This window comes from Epinephelus moara, chromosome 22, assembly GCF_006386435.1.
Source record: "Epinephelus moara isolate mb chromosome 22, YSFRI_EMoa_1.0, whole genome shotgun sequence".
In the NCBI taxonomy this organism is placed as follows: Eukaryota; Metazoa; Chordata; class Actinopteri; order Perciformes; family Serranidae; genus Epinephelus; species Epinephelus moara.
In genome coordinates this window covers 18,600,198-18,619,242 of record NC_065527.1, presented here as the reverse complement: position 1 = coordinate 18,619,242, position 19,045 = coordinate 18,600,198, and the positions used below count along the sequence as shown (strand labels likewise).

At 45.4% G+C, this 19,045-nt stretch overlaps 1 protein-coding gene across 2 annotated transcripts in view; it reads left to right on the top strand.

Annotated features, from left to right (window-relative positions):
* Positions 1 to 19,045, top strand: part of jarid2b (jumonji, AT rich interactive domain 2b) — a 126,996-nt gene that overhangs the window by 96,661 nt on the left and 11,290 nt on the right. For both annotated transcript variants that reach the window (XM_050033841.1, XM_050033840.1), the window contains 3 exons: positions 7,471 to 7,689; positions 11,807 to 12,051; positions 17,579 to 19,034. In XM_050033841.1, coding sequence (XP_049889798.1) covers positions 7,471 to 7,689; positions 11,807 to 12,051; positions 17,579 to 19,034 — 1,920 coding nt within the window. The remainder of the gene's footprint in view (positions 1 to 7,470; positions 7,690 to 11,806; positions 12,052 to 17,578; positions 19,035 to 19,045) is intronic.

Sequence of the window (19,045 nt, the reverse complement as noted above, 5' to 3'; positions counted from 1 at the left end):
ACAGATGAGATAAGAATAGATTAGGGAGTAAATGAATAACTGTCTGCACACACACTCCTGGAAATGAGTCTCTTACATAAGACTCATTTCCAGGAGTGTGTTTTTCTTTGTGTGTGAACGTGTGTGTGTTCCAGTGTACGTGTGCACTGCCGCTGTGTTTACCTCTTTGCCCTCTGGGCCTTCTCCCATGCCTGCCAGCCCCATCGTGGTGCCTCTCTCTCTCAGGTTCAGCGAGTCCAGTTTCTCTGCTCTGCTTACATAACCTCCCAGCCCTGACCTAGTGAACCAAAGACCTCAGATTCCTAGTACGTGATTACACATAGGAGACAAATGTGGACTTTTCACATCTGCATGTTTTTTTTTTTCTTTTTAAGAAATGACTGCCAATCCTGGGAACTGTGCTTGGGACCTCTATCTTTGTAGCTGGATTGTTAGATTTGATTTTGTTTGATGGTATTTTTATTGTCTGAGAATCTCGCTTAACTAGAAGCACATTTCCACCCCTGGGAATAGGATTTCGAGTCCAACAGCTACTCATTTGTCTCTCAAGTGCATTGCTGTTGTGACAACCAAATTTCCCTCAGGGATAAGGTACTTTTCTTTCTCTCTAATGTGTGATTGCTATTTGATTAAAGCCTGGAAACTGTACGAGAAGAGCTGTGACTTTCTTGTCACTCATGACGCTGTGCAAGAGTTGGTAGCGCAGCACCCACTGATTCTACATTCTCCTCCAAGAGCAGAGCCACTGTTTGTGGGGTTAATGGTTTTGCTGACATTAAGGAATGTCAATTGGAGATGTAATCCCTAATCCTCTCTCAGTCTCTCTCTCTCTCTCTCTCTCTGTTTCTCTCCTAGTGACTGATGAACAGTTTTGGCAGAGCTTAGCTGCAGGAGATAACTTTCCCTCTCCACGCCAGAGAACCTAGATTTGTCTCCCTTTCTGACCTTCCTTTAAAAACACCACTCACACTTCCTGCACAGACACTCACACACTTTGTTCTAAGTCAGCACGTCCACATGTCCCCATGGCAGCTAAACCCTCCTGATTGACTATTTAAATTGTCCTCATTGTTTCAGTTCCAGTTAAGGGGACAAAAGAAGGGTAGCCAGAGAATGGAGGGTTTGTAATTATGCCCCCCCACCCAAGAGCCCCGTTAAAAATGACAATCCTAATAGATTCTTTCAGACCTAATTATGATTTGTCTGCGGTCGGAATGAGGTGGATGAAAAGATGGTGTAATTGGGGGATTGGGCTTGAGCCCCGTTTGAGGTCTCGGAGACGGACTGAGTTATGTTTTTTTTTCACCACATGTGTGTGTGTGTGTTTAGGCACATTCATGTGTTTTCTAGGAGCTGATGGATTCAGGGTCTCTGGTATTGCAGCCACTCCCGTAATCGGGATGCCAGTGGTTGGTGTTGGACCACTAGATCTGTTTGGCAGGCTGGCTCTGTGTGTCTGTCTGTCTTTGTGTCCTCTCCCGTCTCCCTCTCTCCAGAATTCTAGACAGTCTTATTTTTGGGGATCTTGAATATATTAGAGGATACAGTTGTGCTATTGTTACATCTGTCTGATGTCTGGTCCTCGTCTTCTGCCATTCTGCTTCTTTCTGCAACTTAAGAAAAAAGAAAAACACACACACATTTCTTTCCGTCTCTCTTTTCCCTCCTCACTTTCACAATATGCTCAATTTTTCATCTTCTTTTTAGTTTTCTCCTCATGTCAGCAGTTGTTTTACCGTACCTCTGAGCCTGCTTACACCTGCCATTAGAATGTGTCTCCACATGCTTCTCCAGTGACCACTTGTGATCGGATCTCATTTACCCGCTTGATATGCAAATAATGTGAGTTATTTAGGTTTGTAAAGACCAAATGCCTCATTTTTTGTTTGCTTGTTTTTGTTTAAGCGACGGAAGGTTTGTCGTGCCATACGCACACTTACAGCCTTTACTATTTAAAATGAGTAAAATTTTGCTTGGAAAGTACTGCTGCAGACCTGTAAGCTCCATGATGGGGACAGTTGGTAAGAGTCCACCTGGCCACAACCACACAGTAGCCCCTTTTACACTGCCAGATTTTCAGCGAATGTTGGGCTGTTTTGCTGGCAAGCTGCGAGCATTTATACACACAGAGCCGGATTGGCGGGTTGATCCAAGGTGCCCAATTTTCCGCCTCGTGGGGTAGTCATATTGGCGGGACCCTTTTGGTTTTAAAAGACCGAGGCGGCCTTGCGCCACGGGAGGAGCTGTTGATGACGCTGCATGTGTGACCCACTGGTGGTGGATAAACAGGAAACAGCTGAAAGCAGAATTTAGCGAGCAGCTAGTAGCAAGAGGGAAACGCAAACCTGACAGACGCTGTAAAGATGAGCAGTTGGGGAGACAAGAATTTTGAGCCCTCCTTGTCCTCGCAAATGAAGAGGCCATTAACCGTCAAATGACGGGAATGGTGACAGACAGGCCGACTTATGAGAGAATCACCGAAAGACTGACTAGCTGTGGCTTCCCTCCCACGTCACTGTTTATGTCACACGCTGAGCTACACATTATGTTACTTGCTCACGCCCCCCATTGCCCCGAAAAAGGCACATTCTGTATGAACAAAAGCAGGTAGCATTTTGCCACACTCCCCAATTTTGTTTTTATACTGCCAATGCTGCAAAAAGACTGATTGGGCTTTCCTGCAAATTTGCACAATTCCTGTTTAAAAAGGGCTAAAGACAGAGCGAACTGTTAGCATCACATGGCTTACGCTACATGTCACTTCATTGTTGCCGTGAGATTGTTGGGACCATTTAACAGCTGCTGCTGTGTTAGCTCATGCTAACCAGACAGATGTTGATTTGACCGTTCGTCGGGAGTAGAGTGGCTGTGGTTGCCTGTGCAACTGCACCAACAAAAGTTTTCTCATCCTGTGGGGTGTCAGAGAAGCAAGTACTTTAGCTCAGTAGGGGTACCATCAATGTGGTCCAGGACACACTGGCGTAGAATGTGACCATATGCGGCCCAGACCACCTCCAAATGTGGATCTGAGGAATCGGATCTCAAGACACATTAAGGACAGTTTTATTGCATTCACACCTGTTCACAAGCTGTCCACTTGTGATCCACTTGTGATCTGATCACTAAGGATGCATGTTAATACCAGGTGTAAACAGGGCCTCTTAGAATCTTGCAATGAATCCATTTATCCCCAAATACTGAACCCTACCCTGTTATAGTGGTTCCCAGAAGGACAGAGGTGTTGTAAAGGTACACACACACTTCCTCTAATGTATTTGAACCTTTTTATCTGCACTTCCCTGCACTCCCAAAAAAATGCACACTCCTCCCTTCGTCTCTGCTCCCCGGTGCCCCTGTGGTCTGTTTGCCATTGGCCCTCTGACCCCTGTTCAGAGCAGTAAATTACAGCCATTTAGCTAATGAAGCAAGTCATTAGAAGCTGATTGGGCCAGTGTGTGTGTCGCCTCTGTGTGTTTGTTTGGTCTAAGAGAGGAGCCTTTGCTCTGTCGCCAAGATAAACGAGGTGTCTGTGCGGTGTGTTTGTTCGTGTGTGTGTGTGTGTCCTTTGGTGCATGCGTGTGGCTTTTTTGTATCTGCTGGTGTGTATGTGCGCTGCGGTCACCCAACTCTTCCAGGGCTGATCCTCTGGTTAAAAGCCAGAAGATTGTACTTTGCTACAAAGTGGCACAGCTACACGAGTTCAACCACTTATAATTGTGTGCATCCCACTTCAGATGCTGTGTGCCAAGAAACCACAACATAAACACACGCTGGACAGGGGTTATGAGGGCTTCTTAAACCAGATGTGGTGTGAGAATCTATCCCTGCCTGCAAAGAAACATGCCTCACCATGTAGGTTATTTGGATTATATAAAGGCCATATTTCAAGATGTTGAGCAGTTACTTTTTGCCATACAGATCTCCTTTACATGTTAAAGAGAGCAGGTAAAACTCCAATATTATCTGATCAGGGAATCTGCTGCTACTACAGATTTCTTTCTTTCTCTTCAGCTCTCTGAGGAGATAATTAGAAACTGGCAGAGCTGCTGAGTGAAAAGCATGATCCAAGGCACAAGCAGATTTATTATTACCAGGCTGTACTTTTTAGTGTCTGAAAAAGCTTTGATATGAGTTTGAAATTTACACTGAGCTTTCAGAATAAATGTGATGTGACATGTGGTAACCGCAGGTCCCCCGACTGGCCAATAATAGTTGTTGGTGCACTTTAAAATGAAAATTAATCTGTGTTCAAAGATGTAGCTTATGCTTCAGAAATGTTGAAATAATGACTTCAATGTGCATATTATTTTATGTTCTCATCACAAGGGCAGAAAGTAATCTATCAAATCAACATTTCAGAAGTTGACTTCCAGCAGATTGTTGGTGGGGAAAGAGCTTTCACGCTCCAGTGTTCCCTTAAGGGCTCTTACTTTCTATTCTTATTTTCTTATTTGACTCTGCACTGTGGGCTATTTAAAGGAGAATGCTTCAGTATTCAGCAGTACTCTGTCTGCATGGTACTGGTTAGCACCAGTTAAGCCTTGAACTGTGTCCTCTCCTTTGTCATGAGGAAAGCCCAGGCTTAGTCAGGCTGTCATTTAAGTATTGAGTGTATCCTCACACACACACACACTTACACACACACACACATTCCCAAGCTGAGCTCCACTGTCCACTCACAGTGTAGATGTGTTTCATATTGTGCATGTATCGATTATAAAAGGCTTTCATTTATTTTCTTCAGTCTAAAACCTACCGTCCAAACAGAGACGCCATGAAGCGTTAGTGAAGTTTAGCGGCTAATTTCTATCTTGTATGAGATGTATCCTTCGTGTAAGTCTATTAGAAAACGTAATTATTTTGGTGTCATATTTGTGTTATCTCTATATTTTCATTAAGCCGCTTAATAAGGTATTGAATGTGTAAAATCTAAGATAAGTATTCAGCACCCTCCAAAACAAGAGTGCCGATTAAATAATTGGCTCGGCTAATTCTTAATTCACTCTGTGTAATTTTAAGTGCTCTGTATAGCTTAATGCAGGCTAGTTAAATTCAGCCTATTTTTCAGAGGCTTAACATTATTTTAATTGACACATAATCATGCATTGCTTCCCATTAATGCCCTTTAAACACGGTGGCCCCTAAAAAGGGTAATAAAACCCACAGTAGTTGCTCATGCTATGCTATCGATTTGTAAAAGGATTCATAAAAATCCAGTTTCCTGCTCATAAATGGCCAGATTGAATCAAAGCTGTGGGGATGTTGCACAGCCACACATTCTGGTTAACTGTAACAACAATCACAAACATTCAGTTATAACATTACAAAGCCTAACTGTACTAATCTAAAATGATTTTATTAAATTTTGCTTACATTTTCCAGTCACACACACACACACACACACACACACACACACACACACACACATGTACACATACACACAGGCTTCTCCTATTGAGGAAGGGCTCATTTCTTTCGTTTGTTTCTCAGCAGTTCGTGGCTAATAATAAAGATAACTTGTATATTATTGGAACATATGTATCACCATGGGTTACATTTGTCCAGCAAGCTAGATGACTGTGGCTTTTCATGCCTCTAGTTGGATCAGGGGTGCAGTAATATCAAATGGCTGAAGCGAACAGTCGAGCAGAGGTTAAAAGATCAGTTCAGATGCGGCACAATGATCTTTCTCATAACATAATTTCCAAAATAACAGGAAGATACAAAGGGTTGGAAAGGAATTAAAGGTAATTTATGTAATGACATCCACTTGGGAGATGAATATCATATTTTGTTTGAATGTTAAAACACAAACAGTGTCAAGAATAGGAAGAAATACCTGCCAAAATACTTTGCAAACCAGTCGTCCATGTTTATCTTTATATTTTTCGTATTATCATTGTGGTCCAGAGAAAATAAAACAGAATCGGAATCAGCTGTTTGCCCGTATTATATATACACAGGGGAGACACATGGTTGCAGGAATCTCCTGTCTGAGGTAGCTCCTCTGGGCGAAGTCAGTTCACAAGCTCTCCACACAAACAAACACAAGCAATGAAGTGTCTTCCTGGTCCTTTTTTGTGGCAAGGATCAGCACATTCCTGAAAATATTTTTATGGTGTTTCTGGAAGCAGACTAAGGCATGATGCAGCACAACGAAAAAATAAACCATAAGTGGTTCATAACTGTTCCTGTGAGTATATATTTATATTTCTCTCCAAACACATAGCGCCAGTCACCACTGCTACACTCCATAAGCCTGCCTGAGTTTTTTATTCCTGCATCTGTATGACCGGACCAGCTGTTTTCACACTGATTTACGAGTGCAACATTATGAGATTTAATAACATAGCTTTGGGCTTTATGACCTTTTATGAGGGTGTGCAACTACATCCAGCTAACTGAGGTAACATTATAGGCTATCCACTGCCAAACACCATTTACCTCCTCCCAGCACGTATTGAGCTAGATTTCTCAGAGATGACAATGAAAGTGATTGAGAGCGACAGAAAAAGGAAAGCGAGAGAACGTCGGCTTTCTTCTCCAATAGGAGGAGAGATTGACAGTAATCCTGTCTGGAAGAGTGAAAGCGGCAGATTTGGGATTAGCTCAGCAGTGACTCTTTGGTTTTCTAAAGTAACTCTTTTACAGAGTTAGATATTTGAGCACATGTACAGTATATATGTCTCAATAAAGCTGTCAACATCCAGAGTCTCGGTGGAAAGACGGCCTGGTTCGTACTCCCAGCGCTCTGGCTTTAGTTCAAGCCATCAGAATATGTTGCAAGTCATCCCCTCCCCTCCTCTACACTGTATATAGTAATGCCACTGAGATTTTTAGAACCACTACTGCTGCTAATATCTTGCTGTGGCATTTACAGAGAAAACTCCAGAGATGATGGTCAGTGGATAGATGGTAAATCCATAGATGTTAGATTGAGTGAGACGATAGAAGTTTAGCCCGATTCAGACACAGAATGAAAACTGTCGTCGCTTTGCAAATCATTTGAACATTGGGCTGTGCATGTCCTTGATTTTGTTTGTGCGAATACAACAATGGAGCAGCTATGTGCAGAGCAGTTTACAAAGCATCAATAGGCCACCAGCTGGGATAATAACAGATGAAAAAAACAGCAGCACAATTACCATTATTCACAAACGCTTGAGCAACTTCTATTTTTACATTAATATTTCACCACTCACATATTGATGTTGATTCATCTGCAATGTCAGAGATTAGAATAAAAAAGGAAAGACAATTTTTTTCCCATACATGGACAGCTGGAGGTCTTGCAAAAAGGTGTTGAGTTTGGAGGAGACTTACAGAATTACAGTAAAACTGTTTTTCAGCACCTTTTTCTTAATTCAAATTGTACTTTTTTCTTTTTCCTCCCCTGACCTACCTCTTTATTATTTATCTCCCCCCCTCTGCGTCCCTTTCTCCTCCTTTCCTCCACCTCTCTGCACTCAGGTTCATCGGCCCTGCCCAGCAACATGGCCTACTTTGGAAGCTCCCAAGAGGAGGAGGACCTGGAGGAGGATGACGAGGAGGAGGAGGAGGAGGTGAGGAACGGAGGCGGGATCCACTCTCACGGCGGGGGAAGCAACAGCCAAGCCTCGGCCTCCTCCTCCTGCCACTCGACACCCCGCAAGGGCAAGCTCCCCGCCAGGCAGCCGCTCAATGGGCACGGTAAGGACGGGACTAAAGCTTGGAGCAGCACAGAGTTGACTACAGATTCCGAGAGTTTGATGGGGAGTGCAGTCATGAAAAGATCCTCTGTGATGAAGGAGGAGTTAACGGAGAAAAATCAAAGAGAAGTAGTGCAGGGTGTAGGGGATGAAAGTGAGGGAAGAGCAAGAAGAGATAGGTGCTCTGAGGGAAAGAGATGGATGAAGAGGGAGGTTAAGGGGAAATGAAGAAGAAGGGGAGTGAAGGATGATGCACCAGCAGAATAAGTAGAGAGGAATGGAAAGATCCATTTTGTGAGAAAGATTCGGAGAGAGTGAAGGATGGAGAAACGCGACGGAGAATGAGAATAAGTCGGGGCCAAACAGGAGCACAGAATGAGTCATGGGACAGAAGAGTAGTGGGGCTTGTCTCTGTGTGTGAACGTGAGCAATTTCCTAAATTTGCACTCTTGTTTTCCACTGCAGAGACGGGGGTAAGTCACATGGGATAGCAGAGCAGCACATCAACTCTTTCCACCCCAATTAACACTTAGCTTGCTAAACCCTAACAAGGTGTTTATGCACGCACTGCAACAGCTGGCCGGGGCCTTCTGCACACGCGCACACATACACACAACTCAGTGACAGCGTATGTACACCCCTTGGGGCACATAGACATTTGGATGAATACACATACACACGTGCACAACATTTAGGAAATTGCATGCATGCGACTGAGCCCATGAGAACAGACTCACTACCAATCCCAACACTGATGACTATAAAAACAAGTATGCTGAATCTTATCAATAACACATCAAATCACATTTTATAGAATCCAAAATATTGTTCCTCGAGTTGTTTTTTAACATAGTAATAGAGAAACGATTTCAACCTAGAGTCCTTCCCTCCCTGGCAGACTTCGGAGACATACAATCCTTCCGGCCAGGCGTTTCCCCACAAAACAACGGCTGGATTTCATGGTTCCTCCTTTTCACCCTCCCTGACTCTCTCCCTCCCCCCTTTAGTCTGCAGAATCGCCGCCAGAAAGGTTCAAAAGGTGAACGCTTTGCTCAGCTCTTTCCTCTGTCATCTTCTCAAGAATGTGGAGGAGGAGAGAGACAGCAGAGAGACTGGTGGGATTAAGAAAGAAAGAGGGAGAGAGGTCCATAGATTTGCTTGAACTGAACTCTTGGAGAACCGTGCACTGCCTTTGTGTAGTTCACTGATGGCGTCTACCCCCCAAAAGCACACGCAGATACGGAGACGTCTCTCTCATTCTTTCATGAACATCTGTAGCTGCAGCTTGAAACATAAACTGTACATATGCACATATCTGTATAAGGAGCACGAACAGTAGGATAGTGAAACCTGTTTGAACAAATCCAGGCTTGTTGTGTGCATGAGGACAGCTTAGTCTCCTTTCTTATCTCGTATACCAACACTGTTTGCAAAGCAGCTCGGCGCCTTCACTGTGATATGCTGAATAAATAGATAAGAAGGAAATAGGCAGATATACTTTGTAGGGGACAATAGAGATGAGGGGGTTAAGGACACCGAAACAGACATGTGTAGGTGCGCACACACACACAGTCGAGACTCTGCCATTGCTGCAGTGTTGAGACAGTGTTTGTGCTGTGTTGGGTATTGGGCACACACACAAAGAGACAAACACACACACACACACACACCTCAGTCCATTTTGCGGGTTTAAGAGTGGTGTCAAACGTGACACTTTAATATGCAGCTTGGGCCACTCTCCAGCCGNAGGAGAATTAGTGTAGAAGAGTGAAACATTTTATTCTGGGAGGTAAAGAGAGACAGGAAAGGCCCTACATTGTAGGCCATTCATCAGCGCTCCGTCCCTCCGTTCCTCTCTCCCACTCGGCCTGTGCCATGTTGACATAGCTAAATTAAACAGCTTTTATTGGGCTCAGTTTCTTGCTTAGCTCACTTCTCAAAATGTCAGGATTTCTCTCATTTTTCATTGAGCCGGGGGCCCGAGAGACTCTCAGACGCTCACTTGTGGTTATGAGTGGATACACACACACACAGTGGCGCACATACAGAAACATGCACTGATGCTCAAAGATGTACACACATATCGCCTAACAACACGCGCCTTGCTTTGCAGAGTATACTGTATATGTTGTGCGTTGCATGTGTGCTGTAAAGGCTGTGTGTGTTTGTGCTGTGGCCTCCTGTCATTCTTTCCATACAGCGCGTCGCCTGTTGATATTAAGATGCCGTGAAACTTTAAATTGAGCCCCATAAAAGCTGAAGAGAGAGCTATTGAATGTGTATGTTAATTGCCTCGCTCCTGTTCAACTCGCTTAGCATCATCCCCGGGGGTTGATGGAGCCTGCGTCCATTTTGAACAGGTTCATTGACATGTAGCATAAAGACGTTTTCATGCACACCTTAAATCATGCATAGTTTACTGATTGGGGACTATATGTTAGCCAAAACCCTGTCGCTCCAATGTTTGTGCCTGCTTTTCCATTGGTCGTTGTGGTTTGGTGCCAGGGGTTTATATGCCATTCTGCACTACAGGGGGGTATTGAGACTTATGTCCACATATTGCCATTGGCATAAGTAGACGGTAGCCTGAAAAAACATAGTATATGTCCGACGGTATTTACGCCTTGCTACCTGATAGGAACTTTCCACAGTGTCCTGTTTTCTTCACAGTGGCTTATTTTTTATTTTATTTATTTACTTTTTACTTGTGCACATAAGGAATCAGGAACTGGGTTGCAGACCTTAAAAAAACGTATATAAAATGTGTACATATACCATACACATCATGCAAAGCTTAACTGCAGTCTGTCATGTTGCTGCACTCCTAGCAGAGCCCTAGACTAAGAGAAACCAGTGTTGTAGTCAAGACCACCTTAACTGAGATCAAGTCATTACTAGGGTTGGGTGAAATGGAGAAAATCAATTATCATGATATCTGTCAACATTGTGACAAAATTGTAGGGTTCACTAAAGGGCTGGGTTTCAGTATTATATCAATATTGTGTCAAAAGATTAGATACTATCTTAGATTTTTGATATCGTAAGTGTTTTACAGGTTTTAAAGGCTGCGTTACAGTGAAGTGATGTCATTTTCTGAACTTACCAGACAGTTACAGCTGTTCTATTGTTCACCTTTACCTACTTAATCATTATATGCACATTGCTGATGATTATGTATCAAAAATCGTGTATCGAGACAAGACCAAGATTTTGAGGGGTTGAGACTGATGCTGTGTCTCAAATCGCGTACTTCCGTTAGTACACTTCCATGTAGTATACTATGTGCACTATGTACTTGTTGGCGTAGTGCGCGAATTTCGACAGGGTGGCGTTGTCTCAAACCAAACACGGCCGTTGTGCACTTTACAGAAATGACGACNGAGTGCACCATCTGGTTACTCATAGTGCACTGCATTTTTCCATACTTCTCAGTGTGAACGCACTTATGCACTCAAAGTGTAAGTACAGAAGTACGCAATTTGAGACACAGCATGAGTCAAGACCAAGACCAGACTATTGTGAGTTCCAAACTGCATGACACAGTTACAATAAAATGTGGAACATGCAAACCATAGGCACTCCTCAAATTTATCTGAAAGACCTACAGAAAACAAATGAAGATTACTTTTTCTTTCACCTCTTTTATTGCCATACTATACGTGTGAGAGTGAGTACCATGAGAAAAAACCTTCAGAAAGTGGTCTTGAGATAAGTCCCGAGAACAAGTCCAATCTCACATACCACAACACTAACAGGAACCTCAAGGTCTCTCCATTATCAACAGGAAAAATGTAAAGAATTGTCTATTTCATACACTGGGAGCAGATAACTAAACCTTAGGTAGCTTCATCGATAATCACTGGTCAAGAAACAGTATAATATTGCTACCTCATTTATAGCTTTATTAAAAAAAAAAGTCTGTGGAAAAACAATTATCACAGCAATTTTCTTCCCAAACCATTTCGACTAAATGTCATTTCAGCTAATTTCAAATCTAATTTCAAGTACGTGAATAGCCACTTAAAGCTAACAAGAGATCTCTCCTTAATTGTGTTTGAGATCCTCCTCTCCCACATTAATTAGGAACACACCTGATTCTTCTCTTTCTCCCTCTGCAGTTTTGAACAGCCACGGCAAAGCAGGGACGAGGGAGAGTCCCAGGCCCAAGTCGGGAACTCACGGCAGGGACGCGCCTGCCCCGCCACTGCCACCTCCGCCGCCTCCTCCTCCACCCCTCCTGAGGGAGCGCAGTGAGCGGGCGGAGGCGCGAGAGCACGTGAGGGAGCAGCAGGCCCTGGCCAGCGGTCGAGGCTCAGCCAACGGGCTGCCGCCGAGGAGAGCTGCTGAGGAGCTACGCAAACAGGTACTGTGTGGGCAGGAGCACCTGGTATTGGAATTTCAAAGCTGTAACATGCTAAATATCACATGGAAAGGAAGAGGATGAAAGAATTTCTATAGCTTTCCCGGGAGAGCCTTGACAATGTGACAGCAGGGAAAGTGTTCGCCTATAGGGAAACGTCTGTGGTAGCTTTTTTATAACTGGAGATACCAGTGAGTATTCTGTATTAGAAGGCTCGGGTTGCCGCATGCTTGTTTGGCTATTATGCCCATTTGAAATCCTCCAATCCTCTTGACTCTTATTTTCATTTACCCATCTGTCACATCCTCTTTTTATCTCCCTCTCAATGATTTCTCCTAACTACTCCTGTGCCTTCGCCGTCTCCCTCCTCTACTTTCTTTTTATTGCTGATTTCCTCCTCTGCCTCGTCCATGCTCTTCCTTTTACCCTCTCCTCTCCTCTCCTCTCCTCTCCTCTCCTCTCCTCTCCTCTCCTCTCCTCTCCTCTCCTCTCCTCTCCTCCATCCATTGTGTCTGGGAGAGTAATGATTGTGTTTTGGCCTGCCGCGACTGCAGCTATATTTAGTAGTGCTGGCTAGGGGCTGTGAAAGCCTGCCTCCCTCTCCATGGCACTTAGCAGGTTTCAAGGAACCCCACAAAGTAAAAGAAGAGGAGGAGATGGAAGAGAAGGGGGCAGGGGTGGCTCCAGTCAGAAAACTGGCATTGGTATGATGACATTAGCTCATCAGAAGCAATTGTCTGCTGAGGCACCACATTTCATTCTTGGTCTTTTTCTCTCCCATAATCTGTCTGCTCTCTTTGCCTGCTCTCTGTCTTCTCTCCCATTTCCTCCTGTGCCTTTTCCTTCCTGTTGAATGGCACCCTCCTATCCAGTGTTGTTGTTATTGTGCTGATGCAGACTCAGGCATGCGCTTCAGGTTTTTAAAGTGGCTGGAATTGTCCAGTAAAACCAACAATGAATCTCAATGAGAGTGACTGCCTGCCAAGACAAACTTCGGCCTCAGTTACTCGCTAGTCTTTGTTCTATCACTCTTCCTCTACTGTTTTTTTTTTTTTTCCAGTTCACTGTTGGCACCCTGCGTGATTCTTTCGACTCCTCTCATGCTGTTTTGTTTTTTACTCCTGCGCTCTCATTCCACCTTTCTCTCACTATATCTCTGCTCTCTTTCACCTATTTTCTCTTCATGCTCCACTCTCTCTCTTCCTCTCTCTCTTCCTCTCTCTCTCTGCTCCTGTGTCAAACAGACAGATCTCGCCCTTGACAACATGGCTCCAATCATTTGGAAGGATTAGTGCTTCTTTTTTTTCCCCCCTCCTCTCGCTCTCCCTTCAATTAGCATGAACAGTATGTGTGTTAACCACGTGTGCTCAAGACTCACACACATTTATACACACGACCAACTGCGAAAATACAGGCTAAGCCATATAAAAGGTTAAGTGATTATGTAGCCGTAAAACGAACTTGGGGTTGTGTGTGTAAAACCGAAGGGTAAAGGCATTATCATAATTCAATTCACCGTGATTCAGTTCTGCTTAATTTAATAGCGGCTCGTATCAACAAAACACATATGCCGTAACAGGACCTTTTTATAAAACAATATGATTCTATCCATTTTAATTAAATAACAAAAGTGGGGATGTCAGCAAAGCAGCTGCACGCAGCAGCGAGCGCAGGTGGAGTGTGCTGGGCCAAACCATTTAGCCGACTCGGCATCATTTGAAAAAGGCTCTTTCTTGTTGCGCTGCACTTTCTTGTTCAATTGTTTGTCCTTAGCCATCCTCAATTAACCTCCCTCATAGTACAACATGTACAGAAATAGATAAATAAACCAATAAGACTTAAATGCCCATTAAAGGTTACGTAATGTATTCCTCTCCTGTCTTTTTGTAGCAAGCCTCTTTCTCCAGCGACTGTATGCAGATCTCTTATGTTAGTTTATAAAAGGGGTTTTGCATTGTGTGTGTTATTAGTGCCAGGCTGTAGTGACCTTTCTCTAGCTGCTTAAAAGTCAACCTGCCCAGGGCCGCATCGCATCGCTCCCTAATAAGACAGCAGAGGGGAAAGAAGGCTTAAGCCGGATTTATGCCTCGCCGTCGAGGTGTTCCGGCAGTCGCACCGCAAATGACTCCAGTGTAGGAATTGATTTATAGTTCAGCATAGGATTTAACCCGTTGATAGTCATCTTGCCACCGTGACACGTGATGGATGTGCTTGCCATCAAGCTGTGTCATGCATTATATATACCCAAAGTTATGTCCGTCATGGTGAGGAGGAGGAGGAGGATTGCACCGGAAATGGTTTTTGCTAGATCACAAAACAAGAGCATGGCGGAGCATCTCTTCAATTTGCCATGTGTTCTTCGCCTCAGCAGTCTTGACCAGAATCACGTTGGCGAAATAGCCAAAGCTGACCAATCACACGCAGTATCTTTCTTCTTGTGTAGGCTGTGATTAAAAAATGTGCCCAAACTCTCTAGCATCCTTCCTTTGTCAGTCAGCAGGGCTTTGCAAGGGTTAAACTTTCCCCTGTCTTTCTATCCTCTGGCTGGCCTTCTCTCGCTGTCTGTCTTTCCCTCCCCTCCATCGCCCCCCCTCTTCTTCTCAGGGCTGGCTCCTGCAGATGTTGCCTGTTAAAAATCTTCCTGCCAGGCCTCAGCTGGGCTATAGCAACACATGATGTCATCTAGACCCACCTCCCTCTCCCTCTCCCTCCCCTTCCCTCGCTCACATGCGACCGAAATCCACTACAGATACAGAACACTCTCCGGCTGCCAGCCTGTGTGTGTGTGTGTGTGTGTGTGTGTGTGTGTGTGTGTGTGTGCGTGTGTGCGTGTGTGCGTGTTCTATTTTTTCCCTTTGGCTTCATTGTCTGTTTTGTTCTGTTCATCGTCCTTTTTATTTCTGTTCACATCCTCTCTGCCAGTGGCTGTTAACAGGAGTGAACTTCCATATCCATTTCTTTCTTTCTGTCTTTCTTTCTTTCCTTTTCCATCTTCAAGTATGTAAACTAGCTCCTGCCTCTTTACGCTGCCTCTTATTCTCTCCTCATCATCACTCTCCTGCCATCCTCCTTCACCACCAGACCGAATAATTACAGAGAGAAAGCAATGGAGACTTTCCAAGCACCCCTGATGAGAGCCGGTCCGCTGAGCCCTCCTGTGGCAGGAAGCAGTCATGACAGCGTGTCTCTCAGATTCAGCGCTTTGTCAGCAAACTGTGGCTGGACAGATGTAGTAGTTATGTGGACAAGTGCTGCTTTAGCAGGTTGTTACTGTATCAGCATCAGTGTAGCACTAAATAAACTGTCACACAGGACTTTGTATTGATTTGGCTCATTAAACAATTAAAAAATAAGAACTTTGTGAGGTTATGTGTCAGATTGGTAGTTCATTCTTAAATAAAATCGCAAAAGTGTGCAGCTATTTTGTGAGGAATGCACATAATGTGACGTGAAATATGTATTGCGTAAAAACAGTAGTGCTTTTTTGGCTGCCTCGAATTCTTTTTCAGTCCCCTTTGCATCCCTTTTCTCTCCTCTCCTTCTCAACACCCCTTCTTTCCTCCCTCTCTCCTTGTCACCCTGTGTTTTTCCATTGTGAGGAGGTGTGTGTCTGTGTGTGTGTGTGTGTGTGTGTGTGTGTGTGTGTGTGTGTTGGAGGGAAATGATTGACGGAGGCAGGGTTAGGTTTCAGTCCCCCCTTATCTTTTAATGGCCTGGTCTTTGTGTCGGCCCCCCGCCACCTGAGACGAACACAATACAATACATGCACACACGCACACACACAGACGTACACACACACAAGTGTGACACAAGAGCCCTTCAAAGGCAAACCTGTCAATGGGCCGGCTGTCACCTCCCTCCTGTGGCGCCCAGACTGTGATTGATAACTCCATCTCTCCCATCCCTCCTCCTTTCTTTCTTCTGTGGTTCACTTCCAGCTGGTCTGGACAGAAACACACACAGATACTGGAGACGGATGGCAGCCGAACATGTTCATATATTTTGACAATCAGGGCTCCACGATGGCTTATGTACGAGTGTGCCTACCCCTACTTTGCATGCATAGTTTAGATATTTGAGAAAAAAGTTGCACTAAATACAGTAAGATGAGGAAGGCCATTTATGTTAATACAACTCCAGAAACATGACCTCCAGCTCAACCCATTCAGATACTGGCAGCCAAATACTGATCTTTAACTTTCCAAGATCTCCTAACACTGTAGCGATCTTTCTCTCTCACACACAGACGTAGACTAAGCAGAGAGGAGGGAGAAGGAAAAGGGAATGAGAAACTCCTGGCAGCGCTGAAAGTGGGCCATGAAAACAATAAAGAGACGAGGAGGGAGAGGAAGAGAGAAAAGTGGATATTCTTAGAAATGCATGCAGGGGAAATAAGTAGAAGAAAGGAGATGCGGGGAATGATGGATTGAAAGGGAGAGTGAAAGACACAAAAGGCGAGATGGAGTCCTACACAATTTAATATGTACATTGTGGATTTTTATGTGTGCAGAGCCAGCTGTAAAGCTCTGTGCACTGAGGGAGAGGGTGACCGTGTTTCTTCCCACAGCTGTAGCCTGTGAGCCAGCAATGGAACCAGACACCACTGTACCAAACCTCTGATCTACAGCTGGGGGCCTCAAAGACATCACACACATTCATGTCCACATACACAGCTCTCTGTCTCTCCCTCACACACACACACACACACACACACGCACACACACAGGAGCTTTATTCATAGCACAAAAATTGAATTATAGCATTTAAGGAAACCCATAGCAAATAAAAGGCTGTTTTTATGCGCCCCGATGGGTTTTTATTCCGTCCCAATGACCCCACCTCCTACCTCATACTGTCCAGCCATCTGCTAGCATAAAACCATGGAGCCATCCCTGCTTTCCCTCTCATGTCATCTCTTTTCTTTTTTCTCTACCCGCTCTAAGCCGTTGTTTATCTCGGGATGTAGTGGTTTTGGTTTTGGTTTGCACATATCCTTCTCTAAATCTCGGCCTTTGTGTTGACAGCAGTTTGAGCTGCAGTTTATAGTAGTGTACTGCATTTGAAAGTATAGTAATCAAGACAGTTGATCGGTTCTCTAATGAATAGAGTAGGTTTCCACAAATAGCTTTGGTGCAAGCGGCCAAATGTTTTACTGCAGCACTAGCATCTGAGTGTTTGGCCTCTTCATTGTGGAGTGTGGGTGCGCCCACGCCCCTGCATGTGTCTTGTCGTGCTTTCTGATTATAGAATTTGATCTGTGTGTGGGTACATTTTGGGAACATTTGTTGCTATCTTTGATGCAGTAGTATTTTTAACTTTCATTTGTATGTGCTCAACATACAGATATCTGATTAAAGAGAGTTTTTTTATTGAGAGATTTAAGCTTGCCGCCCAATTTCCCTTCCAGCAAAGATGATTTTTTTCCAATATATTTCTCAGTGACTTCATATTCATGATTGATCCACAGCATCCTGATAAGATTCTTTGTGCTATTCATCTAACGTTTGCTATCTTTCTCCCACAATCTCAGGTCTCTAAAGTGAATGGGCTGACGCGGGCGGGCTCGGCACAAGCTGTCGGTGGTGCCAAAAAGAGCCGCGACTTCCGACTGCCGTCCAAAACTGTGAAGAAGTACACAGCCACCGTGTCCAAGGGCCACGTCACCTACACCAAAGCCAAACAGAAAGAACTGGGCAAGAAAACCAAACTCAGCAGCAGCAACAAACACAACAGCGCCGCCTCGGCACCATCGTCAGCGAACAATCACAATCAGCACAGCCAGCCAGCAGCCAGCAATGGGCTGGCCAACTCAGGAAAAGCAGCGGCACCAGCCCACCACAGCAATGCAAAAACCCGCAAACAGGTGCTACTATCCAATGGGCTGCACAATGTGGCTGCCGGCGCCCGCCTTAACGGCAGGCTTAATGGGCAGCGGCACAACACCCTGGGCAAGGAGGACGGGCAGAGACAGTGCCAGCAGGGGGAGTGCCCAGGTCGAGAGGGACTGCGTAACTCCAAGCGGCGCCTGGAGGTCGTCCTCAATTCTGTGGGGACAGGGGTTATTGAGCAGAAAGCCAAAAGCACTGGCACTGAGGCCAAGAAGGCCAAGCTTCAACCTGCGCCTCTGGAGACACGCAGCAGCAGCAAGAAGGCAGCCAATCAAGAGAGAGCCGCCACACAAACCACCACCCCTACCACTCCAGTTTCTAATGGACATGAATCAGAAACCCCCCCTTCTCCTAAACAAACACCACCTGTTACCCCCCTTCCACCTCCTACTCCCCCACCACAACAAACCCCACCTCCTACTACACCAGCAGCCAATGCAGAGCCGGTGAACCAGCGACCTAAGCGGGCATCGGCCGGCAAGCTGATGTTGATTCGACAAGCACAGCAGCAGCAGAGCAGGTCTCACAGTCGGAGCTCCTCCTCATCCTCCCCCTCATCAGGCCAGAATCACCTACAGAACCCCAGTCGTGCCAGCACTACCTCAGACCCCCAACAAACCTCGGTGTCCTCCTCCACCACCTCCTCTCCACTAACCTCCACCAACAACCCCGGACAGCTCAAACCAGCAGCTTTTCGGCCCGCTGACCGTGACAAGGAGTGGGAGCGTGAGAAAGAGATGATGCGCCAGACGGAACGCGAGCAGGAGAAAGAGTGGGAGCGCCAGCGGAGCAGGCCAGAGGGCTGGGAAGCACTAGGTGAAGTCCCTGCCTTCCGGCCAGCACCGCGGGAGTTCCAGGACCCCCTGGTGTACTTGGACGCGGTGAGGGAGCAGGCCGAGGCGGCTGGCATGTGCCGCGTGGTCCCACCGCCAGACTGGCGGCCAGAGTGCAAGCTGAGTGAGGAGATGCGTTTTGTTACACAGGTGCAGAGGGTCCACATGCTGGGTCGACGCTGGGGCCCCAACGTGCAGCGGCTGGCCTGCATCCGCAAGCACCTCAAATCTCAGGGCATTACCATGGATGAGCCACCTGTCATTGGTGAGTGGGCC